This window comes from Megalobrama amblycephala, linkage group LG15 (assembly GCF_018812025.1).
Source record: "Megalobrama amblycephala isolate DHTTF-2021 linkage group LG15, ASM1881202v1, whole genome shotgun sequence".
Taxonomy (NCBI): Eukaryota; Metazoa; Chordata; class Actinopteri; order Cypriniformes; family Xenocyprididae; genus Megalobrama; species Megalobrama amblycephala.
Window position 1 is genome coordinate 20,696,477 of NC_063058.1, and position 23,843 is coordinate 20,720,319.

The 23,843-nt window shown below is 36.9% G+C and overlaps 2 protein-coding genes across 2 annotated transcripts in view; both read right to left on the minus strand.

Annotated features, from left to right (window-relative positions):
* csk (C-terminal Src kinase) overlaps nt 1-7,857 on the minus strand; it is a 28,497-nt gene extending 20,640 nt beyond the window's left edge. Inside the window, exon 1 of the mRNA XM_048157660.1 lies at nt 7,369-7,857. The gene's annotated coding sequence lies outside the window, so the exon portion shown is untranslated. The remainder of the gene's footprint in view (nt 1-7,368) is intronic.
* A 385-nt stretch (nt 7,858-8,242) lies between these two features.
* On the minus strand, nt 8,243-22,678 carry edc3 (enhancer of mRNA decapping 3 homolog (S. cerevisiae)). The gene is made up of 7 exons (XM_048157659.1): nt 22,527-22,678; nt 22,114-22,286; nt 21,571-21,860; nt 19,155-19,499; nt 18,930-19,083; nt 18,631-18,848; nt 8,243-11,087 (listed from the first exon to the last, which is right to left on the minus strand). The coding sequence occupies exons 2-7, from the start codon at nt 22,275-22,277 to the stop codon at nt 10,753-10,755; spliced, it is 1,506 nt and encodes a 501-aa protein (XP_048013616.1). The 5' UTR covers nt 22,278-22,286; nt 22,527-22,678; the 3' UTR covers nt 8,243-10,752.
* Nucleotides 22,679-23,843: the final 1,165 nt, after the last annotated feature.

The following is a 23,843-nucleotide window of genomic DNA, read 5'->3' on the forward strand; positions in this document are numbered from 1 at the left end:
ACTCCGGTGGCTCAAAGATGACGGGGACTGCGGAAGTTTCCAGAGGGTATGATGTAGAACCAAAGCCATTCCTTTTATTCACAGACTTCGACAAAAGCATCTTTGTATGCCAGAAGTGGACACTTCAACCCGGTTCTATCTAGGTTTGGTCTAATGGACATCGACTTTTTAAGGGCAACACAAGAATCCTTAAGAAACTTACATAAGAAATTGATAAAAGGCTAGAACAAGACTATGACAAACCAAAATTAGGGTTAGTTCACCCAAAACTGAAAATTCTGTCATGAAACACGCAAGACCTTTGGAACACAAATTGAGATATTTTTGACGAAATCCGAGAGCTTTCTGACCTCCTATAGACTGCAATGCAATTACCACTTTCAAGGCCCAGAAAGGTAGTAAACACATATTTAAAACAGTTCATGTGACTACAGTGGTTCAACCTTAATGTTATGAAGTGACAAGAATACCTTTTGTGCATGAAAACAGAAAATTATTCAACAATTTCTTCTCTCTCATGTCAATCTCCTACGCTGTTTATGCAGTGAACGCAGGGCAGCGCTTCCAGGTTCTACGTCCGAAAGCCATCTCATTATTGGGCGACGCTGTTCACGTGAGTAGCACGACATATGCGTGTAATGCTGACGCAGGAGCTGGCCAATAATGAGTCGATGTTCTGACATAGAACACGGAAGCTCTGCACTGTGTTGACTACATCAATAGCATAGGAGATTGACATGAGAGAGAAGAAATTGTTGAATAAAGTCATTTTTTTTGTTCCGTTTTCACGCACAAAAAGTATTCTCGTCGCTTCATAACATTACGGCTGAACCACTGCAGTCACATGGACTATTTTAACAATGTCTTTCGTTGAATAAAGTCGTTATTTTTGTTTGTTTTTTTGCGCACGAAAAGTATTCTCGTCACTTCATAACATTAAGGTTGAACCACTGTAGTCACATGAACTGAATGAACCTTTCTGGGCCTTGAAAGTGGTAATTGCATTGCAGTCTATCGGAGACCAGAAAGCGCACAGATTTCATCAAAATTATCTTAATTTCTGTTTCAAAGATGAACGAAGGTCTTACTGGTGTGGAACGACATGAGGGTGAATAATTAATGACTATACATTGATGACTTTTCCAGGCCAACTTTTCCCCTCACATTTCCAAATTTTTTATGATTGTTCTGTTCTTCTTCGTGGCTCAGCTCTAAAAAAAATAAGCCTTCAGGCTATTAAAGCCAAAAGCCTTTGAATGTTGCTCAAAACACAGTGACTGTGATTTATTCTGTCATGTTCAAAGTAAAGCACGTGTGAGACCAGTAGTGAGACTCTGTAGGGGAGGCATGACAGTTGCCTCCAGGCTACACGAGGAACCAGGAAACCAGCTTCAATGAGAGAGAACAGAGACGTGATATGCCCGGAGATAGAGCGGATTCCAGCCTCGCAGCCTTTCATCCCTTAAATCCATCTACTTCACATCCTCTTACAAATCATCAGATCACTTACAAGCATGCACAATTACTACTATAGGTCAGTGTACGACCTTACTCAAACGTTTGGATGCTCTTCGATTCTCCCTTTCAACCACAAATGGGGCATCTTTCAGCATGTTAATTTAATGAGTACAGTCAGTGTGTTTCAGGAGGGCCGCTGAGATATGCGCTCTAATTTTAGATTCGTTATGAAGTGCTAATGTGTCAGGGTGTGTGTACCCATGAAAATTTCAGAGGGAAATACTCAATATCAAGTATTCATTTGCGTACATTCGCCTTCATGCATTCATGCATTCTTCAAGGTTCTTCAGAAAGTCTTTGTTTAACAAAAGGCTTTAGTCTGTAGTTATGATATGGATATGACAGTTACAGTACAGTTCCAGCACAGATAGGTTAAATAGGTTAGCTAGACAAAAAAAATAAACGAGAGGTGTTATATCATTCAACCAAATATCCTAATATCACCAAAAATGAGAAAAAAAACTTGGAAAATTCCATTTTTTTATTTTATTTTTTTTTATTATTATTATTACAGTACCATGGTAATGACATGAAAATAATTCAATATAAATATGATTATCATAATATATATTAGGAATGCACTGATAGGACTTTTTTGGCAGACACAATACCGATTTTAAACAACTATTGGCCGATTCCGATACCATTATTTGTCATTTGCTCTCTTATTTGAAATGGTGTTTTGATCATGTTTTAATTTAGCAAAGTTCAAAAACGCATGCATTAAGGTATACTAGCTAGTTTATAACTGCATCATAAAATAATTTCTATTGAAAATGGAACATTGAACATTCAACAGGCCAACACAAATACATCAGAACAAAGATGCATATGAAATAAACAGTGCTTTTCAGGTAGGTCTAACAGTAGTTTTCAGGTACAGAAATAAGTAATCAAATGTAAAATGTATAAATGAAATATACATTAATCCTTATTAAAAGTTACATAAGTTATTTAGCCAAGAGTAGTGAGTGATTGTTTTTTGTCTTTTGCTGTTTGTTTAACATTAAAACAGACAGCAGCGCAGCAGGTTTATTAGGCTGCTGTCACTTTAAGAGCTGCACGAATCCAATATACTGGTACACAAGCAACTGATTACATTCATTTAAAGGTCCCGTTCTTCGTGATCCCATGTTTCAAACTTTAGTTAGTGTGTAATGTTGTTGTTAGAGTATAAATAAAATCTGTAAAATTTTAAAGCTCAAAGTTCAATGCCAAGCGAGATATTTTATTTAACAGAAGTCGCCTACATCGAACGGCCAGTTTGGACTACATCCCTCTACTTCCTTCTTTAATGACGTCACTAAAACAGTTTTTTGACTAACCTCCGCCCACAGGAATACACAAGAGTTGCGTTTGTAGAGTGTGTTTGTCGCCATGTCGTCGAAACGCTGTTATTTTCATCCCGCAGTCCAATCACTGGGTCTGATTCCGGCTCAAATTGATAGGGTAAAATTAAAGACATGTTTACAATAACACTGAACGCGTGCATCTCCACGTTATGGTAAGAGGCGTGACCTTTCCAGGCAAGATGCGCTAAGCTGCTGTCGAATCACAACACAGGAACGGCTGGCACAATCAGAACTCGTTACGTATTTCTGAAGGAGGGACTTCATAGAACAAGGAAGTCATCAGCCCGTTTTTATGACAGTGGAAACAGCGGTATACAGATAAGTAAATTATGTGAAAAATACTGTGTTTTTTTACACGCGAAACATGAACACATGTTATATTGCACACTATAAACACAATCAAAGCTTCAAAAAAAACACGAAAAACGGGACCTTTAAGACATAACCGACGATGTTTAAGGATACTCGCCAAAATGGGCATTTTGATATAGTTTTATGTGAATTAGAAGAAGTGAAAGAGAACTCAATTCAGTATTTGCACGCTGTTTAAAGCGCGGCTTTCCAGGCTTGCGCTATGGATGTGTGCGCTCACAAAACATCTAACACAGCGAGTTCTCTTTTGTGTCTTCTTGAGCTTGAATATTTAAATTGTTATAGTAATAGTATAGTGATTATTTTACCCATAGAAAAACGCTGGAACAACTCAGTGCCTTAACGCAGTTAATTAACCAACCGTCGGTTTCTTATATCGACCTTTTTATGCTATAGCCGTTATGCCGATTGATCAAAAATAGGCAGATAAATATCATCGGTGCATCTCTAGCGCATATCCACAGTAACCTACACCACCTTAGTACTTTTTTGTAAAGGCATTTGTTATTGTATTACTGAATGCGTGTGAGAAGATGAAGAAAAGCAACATTATGGAATGTGAATTTCTTAACTTTTACTATCAGTGCACTGGGGCAAGATTCAACAGGTTGAGAGATTCTGACCTCAGGTATTCTGCTCACCACACCCCCCCCCCCAAACTATATTCAGCACATCACCTGATGACACAATCGTTTCGTGATATGTTTTTAGAAGCTGACAACTTCTGCACACACACAACCATGCTATCGTCTCATCTTCTAAGTTTAAAAAAGGATTGAATTTTAGTTGTATTGATACTTCATATTAGAGCCCATGTCATTTATGCTTAATAATTGCAATAACCAGGGACATGCACGGGGAGGGGGGTGGTTGGCCCGGAGCTAGAGCCACTGCCCCTTATATTTACATATTCAAGTACATGTTATTTTAGTAATAATAATCACTTTCACATCCGATTAGACAGTAACACTGACACTGAGATGTTCTTTATCACCAAGAAATGCATGTCATTATTATTCATGCGCAAAATTCCTCTGCAATGGAAGACAAAGCGTTCCTATGAAGTCCTCAGGGAAACGCAGTGTGAAAGAATAATCCTTTTCATTCTGAAATATTAAATATGAATTTTGCTTTTCGTTAAAAAAAAAAAAAAGTACAAATTATACCTAAAATATATATTAATTTTATTTCTTAAACCTTAAAATGATATTATGAATGAGGAAAAGTGAGATTACAGCACACTCTAATGGCAATTCGTAAGTTTTGGTACATCTTATTTGTATGTTTTAGTACAATCTGCTTAGGTTTAGGGGTGGGCCTTCATGCTTTTTTTAATTGTACCTCGTAAAATAGTTACATTTGGAGATTTTCACAAATGCAAATACAACAAAGCCAAAAACAACCCCAGTAAATAAGGGGCACAATTGCCGTATATCATTAGCCTTCAATAATTACTCCCAGTTATTTCCTTCTGTTCTGTTACCACAAGGCTTTTTAAGATCCACACCAGCCAGCATCATGGCAGGGAGCGTCTCTCACCAGCTTGACCCTGCAAACTCTCTCCCCTCTGGGCAGTGCTGCTCCTACAGCTCGCTTTGATGCTTAATTACACTGCTCTGTCATCTACCGACAAGCCACTGTGACAGTAGGGAGCTCTACAACCAAACACAACTACGATGACTTCAATTTAGGTTGGTTCCTCTAACAGAAGAGTCAAATGGACTACATTTATAGTCAGTTTTGCATCTGTGCAGCATCCGTCCCCTGCACAGTTCAGGACAGTAATGAGCGACATCAGTATCACATGTCAGGAAGTGCTGACTTTGAACTGAGCAGTATATTAGAATAAGGAAATAGCACGACTGCTGTTGACAAAATGTGCAGAAAAGCAATGTTCTCGAGCAGTACACCACAAAATGCCTTTCTGTGCAAGTAAAAAGCACAGCAGTTTAGCAGCAGGGGAAACCCCATTGAAAATGGCAGAGCTGAGTAGTTCAGATATACAGAAAGATATTAACTCTGACAGACAATTCAAGATGCAGTGAAGCCTGACTGAGGAGGTCTTGCAGGTGTGAATTAAAAGGAGCTAAACAGGAAGTGCCGTTTTGATGCTCTTCAAAGAGGCTCTGCTTTTAACAGGCATCTGTGCAACAACAAGGGCATTTGATGCAATTTTAAGCACCGAAGAATGAACTAATGAGGGCAGAAACAGACATATGATGATGGCAAGAGCAACATTATGCAACAGCCGCCCAGTTAAAAGAACAAAAAACACGAAAATTCTGTCATTTATTCAAACTTCATGTCGTTCCAAACCTGTATGACTATTCTGTGGAACGCAAAAGGGAATTTTTTATGAAGAATATATTAGGAACTGGACACAAAAGCACCATAAAAGTACCGTAATGACTTCAGCATTATGTTCCAACCCTTATGACTTTTTGTGGGAGGATCATACTGAAATCTAAGTCAATATTCACTGAAAATCTTCCCATCCTCTGCAGCTTTCGGATCAAATAACTATTAGACATCACTGTTAGTAAAAAGCACTATTATAGTTTATTAATATTTTGTATTAGTTTTTATTTTACCATTTTCATTTTAGTTACATTTTTAGTAATTTTGTTGTGCGTTCTTGTCAAGTTTTTCATCCTTTTTTTTTTTTTAAAATATCTATATAGTTTTTTTAAAATTAATTTTTATTTCAGTTTTAGTTATTTTAGTCAGAAATGTTGCCTTGGCAACTAGATAAAATATAAAATATTTTTTAAAATATATTTTATTTCAGTTAAATGTTTATTTTATTTTAAGTACTGAAATGTTTTTATGGTTTTAGTTACAGTTAACTGTATTTTTATATTTTCCATTTTTATTTGAGTTAAATTTTAGTAATTTTGTTGTGCGTTCGTCAAGTTTTTCATCCTTAAAAAAATAAAAAAATAAATAATAAAAATTCTATATATTTTTTTAATTAATTTTAGTTCAGTTTTAGTTCTTTTAGTCCATCCAAGTTAATCTAAACGAAAATCAGAAATTTTGCCTTGGCAACTGAATAAAATTTCTTTTTAATATATTTATTTCAGTTAATGTTTATTTCATTTCAAGTACTAAAATGTTTTTATGATTTTAGTTTCAGTTAACTGTAATAACTCTGGTAAAACGACAACTACCAATACCACTTTGTGGCATCAACACCAATTTTTTGTAGTAAAAAAAACATTTTACACGCGCATTTCAGAGCTTCACCGGTGACCACTTGAATATTGCGCACTGGATGCATGGACTATTGATATAACACTTTTACTTTTTATCATAAATTTGACATAGGCAGTCCTCATTCACTTTCATTATGGGAGAAACAAAAATGGCCTGGATATTCTTCTTCTTTTTTTTTTTTTTTTTAAATAGAAAAATCCTAAACAAACAAACAAATAGTAAAAACATGACTGATAATTTTACTTATTTAGGGAACTGTTCCTTTAAAATCTGCACTTTAGAGGGAGGAAGTGACCTTTGGATTTCAACCTTTCTAAACCCATCTCATTAATATTAATGAAGGCAAAAACACACTGAAGCCTTTCTGCTATGATTTGAATAACTGCCCTTTTAGCATGGGAATTTTTTCTCTTTGAACATATCACATAAACATTCTAGCTTTGGTTACAAATGGCGTCCCATATAACAGCTCAAACACATGAGTGTCCACAACCAAAACCCCAGTTCAATTATTTACAGCCCAGGCCCACATTCAGATGTTGTTATTAAACATTCAAGGGGAACCATGACAACATAACAACCCCAGAATGATGCTGATGGGGAACAGCACTGGAAAGGAGACAATGCATCTCAAACTGGGATTAGTCCATTATGCCATCCAGTGCATTCTGGCGACCAAACTTACACGCGTGATTTATTTAAGATGATTAAAATAAACACGATGGTCCTTCAAAGGCACGTTTTGTCTCGTGCAGCAGCCTCAAGTGGCTCTTATTTAGACAGCTGTGAAACAGACCCATCGCATTCAGATTCACAAACACAATGCGCCCATTCTTAGACATGCAGAAAGCAGAAAGGTGGTAAGAGCAAGCTATACTATTGACTGGCGTAATAAAATACATAACATTACCTATGTGTTCCCTAGATGATGGTGTCCAAATGCCTTAAAGTTAGAGATGTTTTGTCCACTTAGTCCATGTGAGGGTCAAACCTACCAGAATGTATCAACAGAAGATACAGACGTGGTCATTCACACATTCAGCAAAAACAGATCTTCCAGAGAGCTTTCCTCTAACGTCAATGCAGAGCAGACAAAAGATGATCCGTGCATACAAATATAACGTTAACGTTACCCCCCAAAAACCGTTAAGACAGCGGCGGTTGAATGCGCTTCAAATATAAAAACACAGCGCGTGTAACGGTACGAAAACAAACGGTTCAGCCAAAAAAACACAACTGTTGCGGCATATTACTAACCAAGGAAGTCGATAAATGGCAAGCCGCCTGAAGCGAACCGTTTTTAAGCGTTACGGAAGCACAGCACACCCAGAGACTACCGCTGTCTTTTACACACAGGCCCTTGAAAAGGAAACGCACTTCTTCAGACAGCCCAGTGAATAGTGCGCATGCGTCGTCTACTACTACGGCGAAGGGTTGGCTTATGAATATTAATCAGGTGGTGAGATGTGATTTGCTGAAAGCCAGTCCGCTGGCGAATTAACGAACGCTGCTATGATAATCGTTAATATTAATGAGGTTGCATAACTGGACGCTGCAGGAAGGTTACCAAGCAACGTCAGCATGAGCTAATTAATATTCATAATCTATGCCTTTTCCGTGCTAGGATTCGTGCGTTCGGAGACTGGAGCGACAGCTCGTGATTTTAAAGAGAATGACATGTAATATTTAAAAATTAAAAATAAACTTAAGTAGGTTGGTGGTATTGTAACATTTATGGTATTTGGTAAAGAGATTAAAATAATTACAAAGAGAGCCACTGCGCGTTATTTCCATTCTCTTTATTTATTCAGTCCTTACACTTCAAGGTTGACAATATTAAGCATGTAAGGTTTCCAGTGATATCAGAATTATGCTGAACAGATGTGTCACTAATTCACAATTAATGTTGTCTAAACCAGTTTGTTGCCTTGTACAACAGGTGCAGAGATAAATGATAAAATTACGCAACGCCAACAACCTTTATCTCATGCTTTTGTAAAGAAAAAGGCATAAGAATGGAAAAAAAAGAATGGAAAGTAACTTTCAACTTTTGATACTGAACAAAACCTCTCGGAACCTTCAGAAACGTATTCAATGATGACACAAATGAGCATCACCAGATAACAAAACGTCTTCACTTTTTTTTTTTTCTTTTTTTTTTTAATTGCTCAACAGAGTTTGGTCATAGTTTTTTAGAAGCAAACTCCTACAGAGGAATGATTCAAACTGCATTTTAACATACATCTAAGCACATGTAGTGCTTAGGTATCGAATAATAATACATTGAATATTACAATTGGCCTCTGCAGCAGATTTTTTTTTTTTTTTGCAAACTTAAGTTTTCAAAAAAAAAGTTGTACAGCAGTAATATTTTAATCTCAAGTAACAAGTCATAAAGACCAGCAAATGAATTTAGCAGCACTTAGTGCTGGATTTGCTTGGTAACTGCTGTATAATAATTAGATATACATGTTCTCCTATCTGTATTCATCTACTATAAGATGGACCTGTGTTCTCACAACATGGACAGTGCAATCTCATTAACTAACTTATTAATGCTTTCAATAATTGCCTTTTTTCACTCAGTCTTTAAGCTAATTTCAAGCTCTTCAACAGCTGCACCAATGACCTTACAGACATAAACATCAACAGAAAAAGCTTAAAGAAAAGCCAAAATTCACATTTAATTTTTTCCCAGGACTGAGAATAGCTGATGTGTAAGGTCTGTTGGTTTCTAGTTTATCTAAACATTTATGACAAGCAAAATGAGACATCTGTGGTGGTCAACTTTAGTGAAGTCAACCCTAGATTGTACATAGCTTAACCAAAAAAAAAAAAAAAAGAGCAGAAGTGAATAATGACCATTATGCCTAAACCATGAATGTGGGTTATGAACAGAAAACAGATAAAAACATTTAGCATCATTCAGCAGAAGAAAAAAAAAAAAAATGTGGGAGAAGGAAGAAACAAAATATAAAGCTTTAAAAAAATAAGTCTTATGAAAGCAGTACATTATTACTGGTGTCAGCTGTGAAACAATTTTAAGTTCATTATTGTCGCATATGGATCCTGAATAGTAAGTGCCTCTTATTTTACTTTGAAGGCATATGATAATCCGCAGGTGCAAACTAAAATTTCTTTGTCTTTTATCAGTGCTTTTGAAAAACTCACCATTCATTACCCAAAAGTATCGAGTGAGCAGCACACACTGACTTTTTGCTCTGTAATGGGTTTGTGCGCACAATAATACAACCTATAATAAAATCACAAATCGATTTCAGCAAGCAGGTTTATTGCAACGCATGGAGCATCTCCCTTAATAAAAGACCCTTGTTTGATGTAACCAAACAAGCAATGCCGGCTCCATCTGAAACCCTTTTAAAGCAGGATCTAATGAGCTGCTTATTACTTTAAGCACTGAGAACGGAAACAAAAAGGAAATGAGGTAAAGCACAGCAATGAATATTAGCGTGAGAAAATTGGTGGCATTGGCCAATGACTGCTTAAAATGATCAGTAATGGCCCAATGGCAACCAGTATCACAAACAGTTTTAGTACACTTACCTTACCATTCAAGTGTGCAACATTTTATCACTGATAAGAGCCCAGTAAATCTGACATATTTACAGCATACTGGGTTTGGTCAACAAAGCAAATAACGCTTTGACATTTTTGCAAGCCTCATTTTCAGTGCCTATAACACTGACTTTGATCAATCTGGCACGAATAGAAAAAAAAAAAGGGCGAAAAAAGGCAAAACCCTCATCTAATGCATGTTTTTTTTTCTATGAGTCGGTCAAAATCAGAACATCTGACTATAAACTAAAAGCAAATTATTCTATTTGAGAGGCTGAAAGTAACAAAATAAGATTCAAACATGCCATAAGACCAATTAAGTTGCATTAAGTGTGAGCCAGTTTTGATGTTTTTGTGGAATACCTGCATAATTTATTAATTGGTTATGAATGTTGTTTCATCTAAAAATATCAGCCTTGCATATTAAAGCGGCTGTGTGGAAGATTATTGTAAGAATTATGAAGCAGATGGTGAGTATACTGATATTGGTTCCACTTTTAACATCAGGTTTGTCATAAGAGCTGGTATCGTTTTCCATCACTTCCCTTTGATGGGAATCATCACAGAAGTAGAGAAGAATTTGAGAAGAAAAAAAAAGAAAAAAAAAAAAAGAGAGACTGAGAAGTTCCAGTTCTGCTGCAACATTCAAACCGACGTCCGTTCATTCTTAAAATCTTTAAGGCAGGTTCAGTGAGCCTTGACCGTGAAGGTCAACGGCTTATTCGGAGTGCAGCGGGATGACGAATTTACATCCGAAGGGGGAGTGGTATTTGATCCCCACTTCTTGGAATACCTGTCGGGGAATGCCGATGTCACATAGGTAGACTCGGCCGGCGCCCTCGGACAGAGGCAGTGGGAGGCCCAGGGAAAGTGACCATTTGGCTTCCACAGCATGCGCCTGTCCACTTACTGGAGGGTCAATGCTCAGGACGGGGGCTCGGTTCTGGTTGGCCCAATCGGCGGCGGCCTTGTACCAGGGTTGGTCCCTCAAGAATCCGTTTTCATGCGAGTCCAGGCAGTTTATGACCAGGTCGACTGGCGTCTCGGGCAAGTCTGAGGGCGAAACGACATTTTGTTTGAGATGAGTGGATGATTAGACTAAGGGTTACTGGTGTAGTTTAACTTTTAACACATTTTAAAGTCATTTCTAATTCACATCTTCACTGACTTTCATTGGTGTTCTGGTTATTATGTAAGGAGGGTGGGTGGATGCAAAGTAAATGTGTTCTTGCAATTCAGAGTGGAAGTTTCCGAGACTTCCAAGCCCATCTAAACAAAGCATTCAGGTGGGTGTATTAGGAACGTATGAGATACAGAAACCATGCTAAAGGTTTCATGCACCACATGTGTCGATGGAAACAGATCTTTGAGTAAAAAAACCCCACCTGGATTACACCTGGTGATCCAATCATAAGTACTTAGATCTGGTATGAATAAGGGTGAATAAGAATAAGATTTTGTTGATGAAGCCCAATAATGTTGCTCTTTAATGTTGTTCATATTCTTTAATATGATTAGGGAAGCACAATATTAAAAGTCTGGCTTTACTCACCCTCAAGCCATCCTAGGTGTATATGATTTTCTTCTTTCTGATGAACACAATCGGAGTTATATTAATAAATATCCTGATGTGTCCAAATTTTATAATGTCAGTGAATGGGAAACAACGAGTATGAAGCTCAAGAAAGTGCATCCATCCGTCATAAACGTACTCCACACAGCTCTGGGGGTTAATAAAGGCCTTCTGAAGCAAAGCGATGCATTTGTGTAAGAAAAATATCCATATTTAACAAGTTATAAAGTAAAATATCTAGCTTCCACCAGATTGCCTTTCGTATTCAATTTAAAGGGTTAGTTCACCCAAAAATGAAAATTATGTCATTAATGACTCACCCTCATGTCGTTCCACACCCATAAGACCTTCGTTCATGTTCAGAACACAGTTTAAGATATTTTAGATTTAGTCCGAGAGCTTTCTGTCCCTCCATTGAAAGTGTATGTACGGTAGACTGTCCATGTCCAGAAGGTAGTAAAAACATCATCAAAGTAGTCCATGTGACATCAGAGGGTTAGTTAGAAGTTTTTGAAGCATCGAAAATACATTTTGGTCCAAAAATAACAAAAACTACGACTTTATTCAGCATTGTCTTCTCTTCCGGAATCCTTTCCATTGAATTGATTCCATTGAATCCTTTCATCTGTCGGCGTTGGTAATGCACTTTTACGTCGCCGTGGTTGTTTTTGGCGATTAGGACATCCGTGACATGCACACTTACGCACCATTTTAAAAAATATAGCAATACCAAAATACAAACAATGTAGAATAGCTTGAATACAGCGTGCGTCTCCCTCAGACTGTAAACGAAGCTTGGGCGCACCAGATAACACGTCATCAGCGTCTTACATCAGCAGCGTCACTGCAGAGTCGTGAACCACACTCCGGAGCAGAAGGGGGCGGTAATGCACCAATAACCAAGAAGAAGAAGAAGTGGAGTCGTGAACGCGGATTGACAACAGACCCGGAAGAGAATACAATGCTGAATAAAGTCGTAGTTTTTGTTATTTTTGGACCAAAATGTGTTTTCGATGCTTCAAAATGTCACGGATGTCCTAATCGCCAAAATAACCACGGCGACGTAAAAAAGCATTACCAACGCCGGCAGATGAAAGGATTCAATGGAATCAATTCAATGAAAAGGATTCCAGAAGAGAAGACAATGCTGAATAAAGTCGTAGTTTTTGTTATTTTTGGACCAAAATGTATTTTCGATGCTTCAAAAACTTCTAACTAACCCACTGATGTCACATGGACTACTTTGATGATGTTTTTATTACCTTTCTGGACATGGACAGTATACCGTACAACACTTTCAATGGAGGGACAGAAAGCTCTCGGACTAAATCTAAAATATCTTAAACTGTGTTCTGAAGAAGGTCTTATGGGTTTGGAACGACATGAGGGTGAGTCATTAATGACATAATTTTCATTTTTGGGTGAACTAACCCTTTAAGAAGAAAGTGTAACGCCTCTCGCAGTTCAAATCGCTTACGCTATTGTCCTACACCTTCCGTATTCAACTTATGAATTCTTTGTAAGTTGAATACAGAAGGCAGTCTGGCTGGATTTTTTTTTTTTTTTTTACACAAACGCATCGCTTCACTTCAGAAGGCCTTTATTAACCCCCTGGAGCCGTATGAAGTACACATTTATGATGGATGGATGCACTTTCTTTAGCTTCATACTCTTCATACTCATACTTCTACATTGGTTCCGTTCACTGCCATTATAAAGCTTGGACGAGTCAGGATATTTATTAATATTTCTCAGATTGTGTTCATCAGAAAGAAGAAAGTCATATACACCTAGGATGGCTTGAGGGTGAGTAAAGCTTGGGGTAATTTTCATTTTAAAGTGAACTAATCCTTTAAAGGTGCAGTGTGTAAATTTTAGACGCATCTGGCATCGAGGTTGCGAATTGCAACCAACGGCTCTGTCCACCGTTCACACCTCACTTTCGAAGCACATAGAGAAGCTACGATGGCCGACACAGGACAAAGATATCGTTGTCTGAAACAGCAGAGAGTAGCCTGTGTGAAGCAATGAGGTTTCTTCTTACTTTCTAAAAAAAGAACGGTCTCTGCTTCTAATAAACCAGATGACTACTACTACTACTACTACTACTTTGTGCGTATTCAACAAGCTGCCTCTAAAAATACCAACGAAGTAGAACAACAACAACATAGTGACGAAACGCGCTCTGTAGAGCAGTTTGTCTGTTTAGGGCTACTGTACAAACATGCCGGCGCAAAATAGCGACTTAACATGTAAGAGGATCCGCGGAGTATGTAGATAGAAACAGCTGATTCTAAAGTGATAAAAACATAACGGTTCATTATGTAAGGTCTTTATACACCACTGAAAACATATGAAGAGTTTGGTTCCAAAACGCAATAACTCATTTTGATTATTTTGAGTAAAAAGGTGTTTTCTTTACCAAGTAAGTGGCAAGATGAAAACCCCTATTTTCTGTTTCAAACTTTCAGATAGCATCTTTTGGATATAAAAACATAAAAAATTCAAATCTACATTTTGATTTTAAAAAGTTTATTATAAAAGCTTATTATTTTTTTTTCAAAATGCAATTAATTTGTCAATATAAAAGTTATTTTTCATTTTGAAAATACACAACAAAGAAAGTTGATTCACATATATGACAGAGTCTAAACTTTGCCAATATTTATCTTATATTCAGCCATTTTACTAAAAATACATTTCAACCGTCGCTCCCAAAATGGTCATCTTGTTAATGTTATGAATTATTTGTCATTACCGATTAAAGAGTATCTGGCGCCACCGCACGGTTAAATAAACACACTTTTTTTCTGCGTACATTGGTATTAAAAACGGCTTTTAAAAAAGCCTTTAATGTTTACAGTGCGTGGAATGGTGCGCTGTGATTGGTTGAGAGTGGATATATCACGTTCTGCAGAAAAAGGAGACTGGCGTTTGTCGCGTTTTGGGAAGAAAGGGAGAAAACATGACAGAATAACACGACGGATATCGCATTTTGCGCAAAACTAATAAATGACTTTTCAATACCGACCAGATACAATACTGATTTTGGCGGAAACTCAATTTTTTGAAAATGGCGTTTATCGCGTTTTGGAACCAAACTCTTCATATATAGTTATGTATATCATTTTGCATTTTTGTCAATAGATCCTCCTAAATATTACACACTGAACTTTAAGCTGATTATTATTTTCATTGTATGGTTGATAACCATTAAATAGACAATATTTAAATTCTAGGATGCACCGATTCCACTTTTTCCAGAACATGTCCGATACATACGATACTTTAATTTTTGTTGCTAGAGTACGGATATTTACTGTATTATATTAGATATTAGTACTGTATTTTCATTGCATTTGCAATTTTTTTTTTATATAATTATAATTATATATAATTTTATAATAATTTAAATATAATAATTATTTCAAATATTGGACAAACCAAAAAGAGTATGTATCATATGAGTTGGCTTAATTAATTTAGAAAATAAATGTTTCCTTCATTTATTTTTATGCTTAAAGGGTTAGTTCACCCAAAAATGAAAATGCTGTCATTAATTACTCACCCTCATGTCGTTCCACACCCGTAAGACCTTCGTTCATCTTCAGAACACAAATTAAGATATTTTTGATAAAATCTGATGGTTCAGTGAGGCCTCCATTGACAGCAAGATAATTAACACTTTCAATGCCCAGAAAGCTACTAAAGACGTATTTAACCACTGATTCGAAACAAAAGACTCGTAAAGCTTCAAAGCTTCATGAAGCAGTGTTCTGAAATCACCCATCAATATATTTTATGGAATAAAGTCGTTATTTTGTTTTTTGGCGCACAAAAAGTATTCTAGTCGCTTCATAACATTAAGGTTGAACCACTGTAGTCACATGAACTGTTTTAAATATGTCTTTAGTAGCTTTCTGGGCATTTGAAAGTTTTAATTATCTTGCAGGCAATGGTGGACTCACTGAACCATCAGATTTTATCAAAAATATCTTAATTTGTGTTCTGAAGATGAATGAGTGTGGAACGACATGAGGGTGAGTACTTAATGACAGAATTTTCAATTTTGGGTGAACATACCCTTTAACAAATTATCAAAAGATTAACTTTAAGTGAGCATTAGACCATCAACCGATGGTCATATCAAACAATAATGCCAATTAAAAAAAAAAAAAAAAAAAAAGTATTTTATATTTTAGTATGATCAAATGGTTTAAATAAATAAAAATATGGCTACTATATATACTAGGGATGCTAACGAATAATCAATGATTGATTGTCGATAATCGATAATACTTATTGATGGTCGATTAAGCAAGGTCATCGTTACAGAGCGCAGTTTTGAGGTGTGTGCGGCTCATGCGCAATCCACGTGCAGCAGACACAGAAGGAAAAATGAAGCGAGCGTCTTATGTATTCTAAATGTATTGTCTTCAAGCCATGCAATGGATTAGGCTAGCATAATTAACTAAGGGTTCAAAAAACCCTTCAAACAAGTGATTTTACTGAACATAAGAACTACTTACTTGTGTAAACACCACAATACAAGTACATAGAATAAACAAGTCCTGGTTGACGAGTGATGATCTTCCAGCACTGTTTCAGATGTGCGCTCTTATTCTATGGCGCATGGTAAATCAAGACCTGTCAACCTGAGCGATCAAACCAATCCAAGTGCGCTCCAGCTGTAAAACATTGTCCAATTGTCTAAACAGGGCTCAAAATTAACTTTTTTACTTGATAGCACTGATGCTCAGAACTTCAAAAAGTTAGGAGCACCAGCAAAAATTTAGGAGCACTCACCGAAAATGAAGGAGCATCACAACTACATACTATATATATATATATATATAAGGGCTGTCAATTGATTAAAAATTTTAATCTAATTAATTACATACTCTGTGGTTAATTAATCTAAATTAATCGCATACATAATTTTTGCTGTGAAAGTATTAAATAGTTCAATTCAAATGAATCAATGTATAATCAGCATTAGTGACATTAAAGTTCAAAAACTCTTTTATTATTATTTTCACTTTTCAAATAATGGCCATAACAATCAACAATATGACCTAATATGCTAAGGAAATAAATTCAAAAGTGCTTCAGGAAGAAGATTTGATGATGTGTGCCGTAACACCAAGGTAATTGTGATTGCTAACTGACGTCCAGTGATTTACATGTTAAGTCAATGCAAAGACGCGAATAGACATCCTGCGGCGCTATTCGCGCGAATTGAGCGTTTCGGGCTTTTGACGCGCGTAACGCCTGATTCGCGCGAAACACGTAAAGGAACGGGAGAGCCCCTCTCATGACGCGAATTCGCGTCTGTTGTGAAGTGAATTTCACGAGCGAATGAAGCGAGTAAACTCAAAATGTTCAAGCGTCCAACTACGCGTGAGTAGCGCGTTTTATTCACGCAAGTCGCGTCTGGTGTGAACAGTCGAATGGTGGCTAGAACGGCTCCAGGTTTAAAGGTCAATACGGAATGGATTAATCTGCGTTATTTTTATTAACGCGTTATTTTTTCTCAGATTAATTAATCGAAATTAACGCGTTTTGACAGTCCTAATATATATATATATATATATGTTTCTTCTTTTTTTTTTTTCCTTTTGAGAAATGAAAACAGTAGTGATGCATGATTTCATCATTTCATGGCCAATTCCAATTTTTTTGTTTGTTTTTTTTACAAACAAAAGGGTCGATTCTGATATTACTGGTTGCTGTTTTTTTTTTCTTTACGCAAATTTATTTGTTGTTTATTTGCTCTATAGCAAGCCAAACTGGTCTAAAAAAATAAAAAAATATCTGTAGCCATTTGAAATTCGAGGGACCACTGCATTTTAATTATGATCCATACAAAGATGTACAGACATGTAACATGAGTAGTTGTGTTTTTTGTTGTTGTTTTTTATTTAAATTACAGTAAAAACAGAATGGTCTGACTTTAGATTTGTGAAATTATTCTACATAAAACACACCTGCACAAAACAAAAACGGCAGACGAACTGAATGAAAATGCAAATTCACTCTCCGACAGTAGGTGGCGCTTATGGAACAGCAGCGGTTTCTTTGGGTACTGCTGTACACAAATCAGCACTGCGCTTATAAATACTACTTTATATGGAGATAAGAGGAAAAGAAAATGCCATTGAAACTTTCCTGAAGACAATCAGTTCCCTTCACGGATACATTCATATAAACCCCACCCCCAATTCAATTCAATTCATCATGATCAGTAAGCTTGCTATGCCTGGTACAGTATTTGGTATGGTATTTTTGTCTATTTTCTGTTAATGTCCTGTTTACAGACTTACATTTTCACACAAATGACATTTCGGGAAATGATTGCAATGCAGTTTGTGTGCAAGTTCGGAACAGAGATCGGCCAAAATAAAACTAAAAAATGTTTGCCGATCATGTATTTGGAGCAAAAACCATCCAGTTCCGATTTATGGCCGGTTGACCAGTGCATCTCTAGAAAAACAGGTCGCAACACAATAATTATTTGAACCCAAATATATTTTGAGGTTGCGCAGACTAAATTTCGGGAGCACGTGACCAAAATGGTTGCAATTATGAGCCTTGCTACACATCGTCCCTACCCGCTATACCCACCAGTTTCTACTGGTTGAACTTTCAAATGATGCTGAAAAACACTGTCACGATTGTGATGCGATCAGATCCCGGAAGACCTATAACTTTAGCCAAGCAGCATATCATTGTCTTATGTTGTGTTTGGGCTCATTCGAGAAATACGGAAGGTGTAGGACGTAGTATAAGTGTTTTGAATGGATGGCTTGAGGGTGAGTAAAGCTTGGGGTAATTTTCATTTTAAAATAAACTAATCCTTTAAGTAACATAATAACTCAGTAGGCCCCCTGCTAAGGATTTAAGAGGTTAAGGTTAATGATTAATCAATTAACTGATTATGGGAATTTATGTAAATTGACATCCCTAATAAAAGGGATATATATATTATACCATGCATGATTTAAAAATTATTAAGTGCCACACCTTTCACATTAGAAACCAGTTTGCCTCCCGTCTTTCCAAAGAGTGCAAGCTCACTGGTGATGGCCTCCAACATCTTGACGAAGTTTGGCAGGAAAAGGATGACCTCCACTTCATGGTTGGCCAAGTGCCGGCCACAGCTGATGCCCTGAGCGCCCTGGACATGTGGTCCACACAGCAGGGCCACTGTGGGCCGTTGATGCACATTCTTTGGAGTAAGTCTATGAGAAGAACCAGACCAATGATAACCACACTCTCTGAAGATATTTCTGATTATACAATTTCTGTTTAAGCCCACAAACCTGTTCGGTCCTCCAAGTAGCGTGAGGGCCATCTGACTCGCACATACGCCCGTCATCTCAAGCCTGCGCTCCAGTGAGAGACCATGACTTTCTGCTGCAGCTAACAAACGCTTGTGCAACTCGAAAGAGATGCTGGGGACCACCAGCCCTGAGTCTGGGAGAAATATCATGAATTAAGATAAAGGAAGCTACATTTTTAAATAGTGTATGAGGTCAGATTCTTACCAGTGCTGTACTCTTTCGTTACGTTATATGGAACTGTGATCTGTCTGTAGACGACGGGTTTGGCCTCTAGGATGTTCTCGTCATGCCGGTAACGTGATGGCGTTTGCTCTCCAGGCGTCCCTCGAGATCTCGCACCATTTCCTCGCCGTTCTGACGACTCGATCTGCGAGAATACTGCAGCCTTGTCGAACAGCGCCAGGTTCCCCTCAAAATCAAAGTCCTCATCGAGAACATCTTCCATACCATCTCCAAAACATTCATCGTCTTTGTTCTTCATATGACCTCCATTCTTCAGGCCGTTCTTTTTCGGTGTGGCCTGATTTGGACCTCTGCAACTAGATGACCCTATAAACAAAGAAGTTAAAGTGGGAATTAGTGACTTTCACATACATACACACACATATGGGTCATTGTAGTATTAAAAATGAGATAGTGTTTTTAATCAATTAACACTGCTTTTGTCATTTTTTTTACAAGATGGACAAAATTTTTCACCAAAAAACGTCATTCGGTTAACTAAAATTTCGGTTTTACCGAATGACGCTTTTGGTTATACCAAATTACGATATTTTCAAACAGTACTAACATGCTGATATCTAGCTAGTTAGCAAAAGGATAATAAAATATTTTAGTACAAGTTTATAAAACATTACAACATTTTCCATGTTTTATAGCGGTTGTACCGAATGACCTGATGTTTCAGGACATGCGTATGAGCAAGTGAAAACATGAATTTTTCAAATGGTTAAAAAAAGGACTTAGTTACTTTGCTTCATGACCATGTGGTCCTTTGCAGGTGTCTGAATGATTTCACATCCTGTCACATGATACTGACCGCATGACTTGATCCAAAACGGTCCCTTTATATTGGTTACTCCGAATGACATCAATGAAATTTATTTTTCCAGACATTCTTTCTCATAACAAAGCAACGACTTCTACACATTATTTTAACTGTTTTGCACTAATGTTGATATATGATGTTATAAAATCATGCCAGAATAAAAAATATATACATTTATTACATTTTAAGATATTTTAATCACAAATGAAATGGCTGTATTGGCCTTTGGACGGTTAAACCGAATGATCTTTTGACACTTCAAAATCTTTAAAATACCTTTAAAAGTAGCAAAATATAATTAAAACCTTTTAGATTCAATAAAAGAGATCTAGTTGTACAACCTTACATACTTTGGATGTCATATCTATGTTTTTTATTATTATTAAAGGTGCCATCGAATGTTTTTTTAAAAGATGTAATATAAGTCTAAGGTGTCCCCTAAATGTGTCTGTAAAGTTTCAGCTCAAAATACCCCATAGTTTTTTTTAATTAATTTTTTTAACTGCCTATTTTCGGGCATCATTATAAATGCGCAGATTCAGGCTGCGGCCCCTTTAAATCTCATGCTCTCCACCCCCGGAGCTCGCGCTTGCCTTGAACAGCATAAAAAAAAGTTCACAAAGCTAATATAACCCTCAAAATGGATCTTTACAAAGTGTTCGTCATGCAGCATGTCTAATCGCGTAAGTATGGTATTTATTTGGATGTTTACATTTGATTCTGAATGAGTTTGATGGTGCTGCGTGGCTAACGGCTAATGCTACACTGTTGGAGAGATTTATAAAGAATGAAGTTGTTTATGCATTATACAGACTGAAAGTGTTTAAAAATGAAAATAGCGACGGCTCTTGTCTCCGTGAATACAGTAAGAAACGATGGTAACTTTAACCACATTTAACAGTACATTAGCAACATGCTAACGAAACATTTAGAAAGACAATTTACAAATATCACTAAAAATATCATGTTATCATGGATCATGTCAGTTATTATTGCTCCATCTGCCATTTTTCGCTATTGTTCTTGCTTGCTTACCTAGTCTGATGATTCAGCTGTGCACAGATCCAGACGTTAATACTGGCTGCCCTTGTCTAATGCCTTGAACATGAGCTGGCATACGCAAATATTGGGGGCGTACATATTAATGATCCCGACTGTTACATAACAGTGTTATGTTGAGATTCGCCTGTTCTTCTGAGGTCTTTTAAACAAATGAGATTTATATAAGGGAGGAGGAAGCAATGGAGTTTGAGACTCACTGTATGTCATTTCCATGTACTGAACTCTTGTTATTCAACTATGCCGAGGTAAATTCAATTTTCAATTCGATGGCACCTTTAAGGACTTTGTACAAAAAAAAAAATGACTCTTCACGTCATTGCCCTATATATATAACACACAAAAGTTATTAGTATTAGGGCTGGGGTAAAAAAAAACAACAAAAAAAAAACAATGCACCTAACTATCACAATATTTTTTTACAATTTTAAAATTGATTTTTTTTTATTCCTGATTTTATATAGTTAAAATCGGAAAAATAAGTTTCAAAATCCAATGACACATGAGACTCACAAGAGTTGTGTCTTCGTCTAAAGCCTTTACTTTGGCCAGCCATGTCCATGTGACGTTCACCGTAACTCTTGGAGTAGTGTGGCACCGGAGACAGCCCTCCTTCCTGCAATTTGGGTTCAGTTTTATTAGGTACTGTGACAGGAGCGCTGTTGACTGGGGCGCCACCACCCTTGTCCTTGCGCCCGCCATGCGGCGTCAATGTGGAACTGGAGTCTGGACCATTCTGCTTTGGCGCTTCATTGAAGCTCTTACGGATCTCCAGGATTTTGAGATCTTTAATGTCCATGGCACTGTGGATTAGAAAGATGTACTTGTTTAATTGTGTTTGGTATACAAATTCTGATGATCCAGTATTAAATGTTCTGTTAAGAATTGGACTTCAGAGTACATATGTGGACTTCAAAATACCACAAAAATGTAGAATATGCCCACTGAGACAAAGTTGTCTATCTTAAAAACATCTTTGAACATCAAAAAGGATTAAAAAAAACAGACACTACAATGTCAGATATAGGATTTTAGGATCCTCATTTTATTATTTACCTGAAAGTGACCTCAGGCACAGTACACTTGACTCCATTGTGGAAGGGATGTCTGAGAGAGATGGTCTGGCTGGTCTGATCTACTGAAGATACTTCTCCTTGATACACTCCTAGAGTTGCTCCACAGTGAATTGAAACAAGACTGCCAACCCAGTCTGATGCCATTCTGACCAGCTGAAATGAGATTAAAATATGTTATTCTTTATGAGTTTTATATTAAAACATAACTCATAAAAACGTATTTTTTGTGTGGGAATACATTAATATAAGGACTATTATGGAGGGATAAATCAAGTATCGAACGGTAGATGGGAAGATGCTAATGTTAGCAAGATAGATGTACAGGACGCAACGGCTTTATAAACTACATTTTTCGTCGTCGGTTTTATAAAACTAGTAAAATGAGTTCATCACCTGTTGTCAAGTGTAAATCCTTGAAATAATACAGGTAACAGTTATATCGTGATAGATTTTGCTGAACTCTTGTGAAGAGCTCGACTACGCGAACGGCTTCTTCTATGATGATTCACTGAGCGAGTATCAGTTTTGAATCTGCGTTTACTGCCACCCACTGGACAACCGCCAACGTACATTGAGCTCATTGCCATCAACGCAAAAATCTTAAATTAAAGGGATAGCTCACCCAAAAATGAAAATTACCCCATGATTTACTCACCTTCAAGCCATCCTAGGTGTATATGACATTTTTCTTTCAGACGAATATAATCAGAGTTATATTAAATAATGTCCAGGCTAATCCATGCTTTATAATGGGAGTGGATGGTGGCCCAAATTCTAAAGACCGAAAAAATGTACTCATCCATTATAAAAGAAGTCCACACGGCTCCAGGGGGTTAATAAAGGCCTTCTGAAGTGAAGTGATGCGTTTGTGTAAGAAAAATATCCATATTTTAAACTTTATAAACTGTAATCTCTAACTTCCGCTAGCTGTTGTACGCGCATTCACGGCAGCAAAGGAAATCCACGTGAAGAAGCGAATTTTTTGACCTATACTCTACATTTTGTTAGTGTTAAAATGTTGATTTCTTGTGAATGCCACAGTCGCCGGCACCACTGCCGCTTTTACAGTCATGAGTATGAGGTAACGCAGCTCTGTTTATCATATTAGATACATTTGAGTGTGTTGAAAATTGTTATAACGTTACTCTGTGCGTTCGCTCGGCGGCTGCTGTGAGACACTGTTACACACTGCAGTAAGATAGATCGATTTTAGAATATATTAAATGCTGGATAGCTTGTGTTGATAAATGACATGGAATTAATTTTAAAACGTATTGTATGATGGAGAAAATGCTGTATTACTGTTACTAAAAATAAAGCTGCATCTGATTATGCTATTTTAGCTACTTCACAAAATAGTGTTTTTCTCTGAGGCATGGTAAAGCATGGTACTCTCAAAAAATCAAGAAAATTAGATTTAAACAATAAGATTAAACGTGTTGAGCTATATAACAACAATTAGTTTTCTGTCAATAAATATATCAAAACAGTTGTTCCCTTGTCTATTAAAACGTGTAATATATTAAAGCGTCTTTGGTGTTTCCATGGTTTCTACAAAATAAAACCGGAAACCGAGGGTAACGCGGGTATGACGCAGTTGACAGGCGACTCCTCACACGTCCCAGAGCCTTGGTTAAAATTGCAATTTTCTCACAATTTACAAATAGTTGTAAACATTTGGGATATTTTAAGTACTCAAGTGAGCAAAAA